The 5,721-nt window shown below is 47.7% G+C and overlaps 1 protein-coding gene across 1 annotated transcript; it reads right to left on the reverse strand.

Moving 5' to 3' along the window:
- Positions 1-960: 960 nt before the first annotated feature.
- On the reverse strand, positions 961-5,721 carry LOC135909701 (damage-control phosphatase ARMT1-like). Its single transcript, XM_065441742.1, has 2 exons — positions 4,729-5,721; positions 961-1,889 (listed from the first exon to the last, which is right to left on the reverse strand). The coding sequence occupies exons 1-2, from the start codon at positions 5,316-5,318 to the stop codon at positions 1,103-1,105; spliced, it is 1,377 nt and encodes a 458-aa protein (XP_065297814.1). The 5' UTR covers positions 5,319-5,721; the 3' UTR covers positions 961-1,102.

Below are 5,721 nucleotides of genomic sequence, written 5' to 3' on the forward strand. Positions count from 1 at the left end.
AAAACGAAACTATGTATTAGCTGTAACTATAGCAAAATTTGCATATTTCTTGCCCTCATGCACGCCGCAGCACCAATCACACGTGCCTGTTGGGAAGGCCATGGCTAGTTTATGCAAATCCATAATTAGCTGATAATGAAGATATATATCTATTTTACACAGTGTGGAATCATTACAAAAGTTGTATTTGTCCATGATTGTCAACTGAAGTCACCATGTGAAAGTTTGGCCACAATTAAAAGCAGTCGTGTGACAACAAAGCATAGATAAGTGAGGGCTAACGCCGCGATCATGTGATAGGAAACAACAACACAATCAAGCAGGAGCGCAATTATTATGTGTGACGCAAACACTCTGCGTGATTTCTGCTGCATGAACGCCCACGTAGTGAGCGATGCGGAGTGCCACGTACGCAATTTCGCATCCATGGAGCTCCTATATGTAACTCTCTCCTCCAAACTATTAACTGCGTAAAGATGTGACTGTTTGGGTATGTATCTCGGTGATTATGGTGCTCTGCTGCTGATCCAAGTGCCTGCAGGATCTAATCTCGGCAACGCACCATCCCTGCTCCACAACCCAATGGCAGAATACAAAAATGGTCCCTATTGTCCCAAAGGTGCAGCAGCACTTTCATATCATCGTGACATGCTGAGCACTGTCACTTTCGTGACCTGCAGTGCATACCAGGAAGCTCAAATGAGCTGAGGAAGCAAATATCCACGATGCTTTTGTCCGTGGTGGCCAGTCTTAAAATGAAGTGTGTGAAAAGGTCTCGGTCACCTTTCGACAGGTGATTGTTCAGCCGACGCTATTCGATAAATTTGCGTGCGTGCGTGCAAACGATGCACGCATGCATGCTAATGGCGATCAATAGCTAGGGCACCATGGCCGCCTGAAACTGAGGTATTGATTTTGAAAGTGTTGCAAGGCGCATTTTTTGGCACACAAACAGAAAGCTTGTTGCATATATGCACCTTCAAGCGAGAAACGCTCGAGCTGCAAGTTTTATTTAATGCACCAACTTGATGATTCGCGAATTCACAAAACTATATTAAGTCCACTGTATATGTTGCTCAGAGGTGTCGGTATAATCGGCTTCTTATAATCGAGGCGCTGTTCCCGCACACTGTATCACCGCATACTCGCCCGTAATCATCCAGTCCGGTGATCGCTGCGCCACCTCGCTGACAACAGATTTATCTACACCTGCCACAGTGTTCGACTTAATGGTGCGGAGGGTGCACAGGAATGTTGGCTCGAAACCTCTGAGCGCCTGCTGGAAGGGAACCGATGGGTCCCACTGGAGGTCTCCCACCAGCTTACGGTAGTTGACGTCCCCTTTGAAGAACACCAAGTCCGCTGATTGCAGAATCTTGTAGAGCTGGGGTCGCCGTGTTGCCATATGGGCGTAGTCAAAAGGCTGCGTCCAAAAGATGTCGTCCAGCACGGACCAAACGCCGTCACTGATTCGGCGCTGGCATCGCTCTCCAAGCGCCCGCATCGACTCGTGCTTGCTTTCTTGCATCTTCCGCAGAGTCCACGACACGTCGCGGCACATCACGTCCGACACATAGTACGGTATCGCCTTGGCATGGATCGTCACTCCGGCCACGTAGCCTGTCACATGTAGGAAGTCAAAAAGGGTCAAGTCCGCGGACAGCTCGTAACCAGAGTTGTCCAACACGCAGTGCAGCCGCGTCGGCTTGCCACCGAGATTTCGTTCGCGAAGCTTACATATGTGCTCCAGCAGCTTGTCAGTATGGTTGGAAATGATGAAGGGCCGAAGTACGTCAGTCTGTTGCAAAGCATCGGCTTGACTTGACGCGTCGGCACCACAGGAGAGAGACAGGTCGCATCGGTTGCCCCACAGAGACATTTCAATCAACCTGCACAAGGTACAGCTTTGTCAACAAGGAAATGGGACGCTTGGCTCTACAATTGGTTTTGAAGTGATGCGTTTTGTTTATATGTACTCCAGAATGTTCACCCCACTTTAAAAAAGCAGTGTATAAGCCGGGAAGACGTATCATACAATTATGCCTATAACCAGAAGAAATAAAAAGCATTTGCGCTACCTCACGTAAGTTAGGTCGGACGAGGAATGTCTGCATTTTTTTCGTAGTCCGGCCTATTAGTTTCAAGTGGCGCAAACAATTGGCCGACCACTAGCGCATAGTGAGCACTCCTTGATTATTCCTCTAAAGAAAACAAATAACATATTCGCATCACATTTGCTATAAGTTAACATCAAAATTTGACCTGGCGGCATCAAAGAGACATGAGAACGGCTAGGGTCGAATACATCTAAACAACATTAGGAATACATACCATGGATAATCAAAGTCCCATCCAGTTACATTGCTACTGTTGCAAGGATATCGCAGCTGGACATATGTGACCTCTAACATATGTTCATTTTAGGCATGCAGAGGTCTATAGAACACAAACACACAAACATGTATATACTGTATATACATAATGTGATATTTCATGTCACTGTAGCGAGCCATACTTGTAGGTGCCACTGCAGTTGTACTATCAAAAACAAATTCAGTAAAATGTTCGCAGCTGACACTGTGGCAGAACGTCTACACAGCAAGATCGGATACATCATGTGCACACGTTAGTGCACACACCCGCGGCAAGGAAGCGCAGCGAACTCATGCTCCTGGACCTCTCGTGTGGCACATTGAGCATAATAATTTAACTGAAAGTGTTAAAATTAAACTTTATGAAAAAATAGACAGTAGATAAATACATATATAACGATTCAGACATGATAGTTTCCAACTATAATTTGAACAACTGAGGAAAGATCCTGTTGAAGGGAAATTGGGAAAGAAAGGGCCTATGGGGCGGAATAACTTATGTGGCCCGAAAAAAAAAATTTTTTTGTCACGTTACAACAAGCATTATGCGTCATGTGATCTGGAACACAATGCGCCAAAGCTCCGGCTGGGCTGGCATGTTTCAGAGCAAAAATGATCTGAAAATTTTCAACAAGTTCTCACTCTCTAGCCTGAGCTTGTGGTTCCACCTTTTACTACTGCAACATTTAGGTACCACATTCAATGTGAATGGCATCTCATGCGCAATAAAGCTCGGAGGACTAGCGTTTTCAAAGTTCATGTCGCATAATTTTACCCCCCAACCAATATGTCATCTTAAATCAATCAAGAAAACCTAAATTCCAACTACCGGATATGATGTAGCATGTACATCTCCAAGACGTATGTTGTGTCCATAAAAAGTCTAATTCTGACGTAGAATAAGCATCAACAAAACATTGGCTACTTCATATTTGCAAAGTACATGTTAGTAGGGCGTTCTTTAGATGTTATGTCGAGACGTGAATTGATAAATGGATCATACTTGGATGTTGATAGGATATTGGTGGTTCACTGGGATAAGTTCGCCGAAACTGCACTGGTGTTCACGAAAGGGGAAATGTTATTGCAAGGAGCAAGAATATTGAGAGGCATAATCTTTCTGCATTATGCCACACATTCAAACGTAAGATTAAACCAAATTAACCTAGATAACCTAATTAAGCTACATATGAGTTCAGCGCGTTTGTGCAGATATAATTCTTTGCCTTATGCCCCAGTAACCCGGGCCTGTTTTCAATTGCGATCGAGCCCGGAAAAAAGAATAATTCTGGTGTTTTACATGACAAAACCACGATATGATTATGGGGCACGGCGTGAGAGATTAATTTTGCCCACCTGGGGTTTCTTTAACGTGCGCTCCATCGAAATGTGGCCGCCATAGAGTTTCTCACGACGTTACCTAGAGGGAAATCTGGCACTGCTGCGCTGTGGTATGCATGGGAATGCCGGTATGTTGTGACTTCGGATTGGCATCGTTCTCGGAGAGACAGGACACCTTGAAGACACGCTTGGCAAGTACAGTTCCGTCTGTCACAATGATTCATTTTCTACTAAAACAGCTCGTGAAAAGCTGTTTTAGCTTTATTATTGCGTGAAAACATGTTTTGTTTAACTATGAGAACTTGTTATTGCGTGTACGACTATATGTTACGTAAAAAGCATCAGCGGGCTGCTAAAGTTGGAGGACAGACGACAAGGTTCGCGCTCACTTTGAAACAATTGGTCGTCTGTTCTTGCTTTTCTTCGCTTGGTCATGCATTGTAGGTGAGTAAAGATGTAATATGCGTGAATGGGAACATTTTATGGCGATTTTACTTTGAGAACGTGTTATTTGTGTAACCGTATCCACGTTTTAGACGAAGCCTCTTACAACACCAGCCAACATGAGCCTTGCAGACACACATACCGTCATTCCCATGACGGCACGGTGCCTCCTTAAGAAACTCCCATGAACAGTGGCACCAGATTTCCCTCTAGGGGTTATAGTGAGAAACTCTCTGGCGGCCACCGTGGCCGGGATAGAACCAGCGACTTCGAGCTCAGAAGCGCAACGTCATAGCCATTTAACTACCACGGCAGGTACCGAGCTCAATCAGGTTCGAATTTCTCAATCATGATTGGCTTCCTTCCACAGCTTACATCATAAGGAGCCAACCCCGATGGAAAATTTTGATTCGGGTCGGGCTCGCTCGATTGAAAGTGCCCCGTACATGACACCGGAATTAAAATTTGGGATATAGCCCTATATTTTTCTGCAGAGTACAACACTCATATCTCCAGGAGGAAAATTCAGGTGCAAGCTCAGCTTTCGTGTACAAGCAGCGCGGCAGCACACCTGCGAGTGACCTGCTTGAGCGCCGTCGGAGCAGCGTCCCGGTGCGCGTTCGAACTCGCAGAGTCGATGAGGACACGCACTGCATCGATCGCGCCATCCAGCGCATCCCGCTTGAACTTGGCAAAGTAATCGTAATCCTTCAGCTTTGCAGACATGTAGAACGCCCCGAAGATGCGCCTGTAGAAGTAGGTCTCGAAGTACAGCCACGGCGCGTCGTACCAGCGCGGCGGGCTGCCCTTGCCGTCGGCCGTGTACTTGTCGAGCACAGCGTTCCACACCGCCGCATCCTCGAAGTCGTCCTCGAGCGCAACCAGCGGCTTGTTGGCGGCGATCTCATCGCGCAACTTGGACAGGCGTGCCACGACGAGCTTGGTCTCCTCACACGCCTCGGGTCCCATCTGCGCGGCAGCGTCGTTGGAGGCGGTGTCCATGGTTCTGGTCAAGATGACGGCCAGCCTCTCTCGCACCGTCTTGTATGCGAAACCAGCGGGGTCCTTGGCGGTCAGCGGAGGCGGCAGTGTCGCCGAGTCCGATTTTCGCTCCCCGACTGGAAACCCGTGCGATGGAGCACCCGACATGCTGCTGGACATTGCCCGCGTTGGTCTTCCTCGAGCAGTGAACAATTTCTTTCTCTATGAGGGAACCACGATCACTGCACGGCTGTAGCATATGACCGCTACACGGGAAGGCCGTGCTGAAGCCGGGGCTCGCGGCTTTCTTCAGTCTCGCCCATGGTCTCGCGCCATTTATTCTCTCGCGCAAGAGAACGGCGCCGGTTCTCCATTCTATGACGGCGCTAGCTGTTGCTGATTGCATTGATGGACGGGTACAGGTGCAAGCGCTTATGTCCCTCACACTACGCCCCCTACATGCCCCTACGCCCACGCGCAGCAGTTTAATAGGCTAAATATAGAGGGGCCTCGTGGTTCCCTCGTGTCCTTGTGGTAGACAAAGGTTATTTTAAGTCCTTTATGTAGACCTTGTGGCGGGGCC

This window comes from Dermacentor albipictus, chromosome 3 (genome assembly GCF_038994185.2).
Source record: "Dermacentor albipictus isolate Rhodes 1998 colony chromosome 3, USDA_Dalb.pri_finalv2, whole genome shotgun sequence".
Taxonomy (NCBI): domain Eukaryota; kingdom Metazoa; phylum Arthropoda; class Arachnida; order Ixodida; family Ixodidae; genus Dermacentor; species Dermacentor albipictus.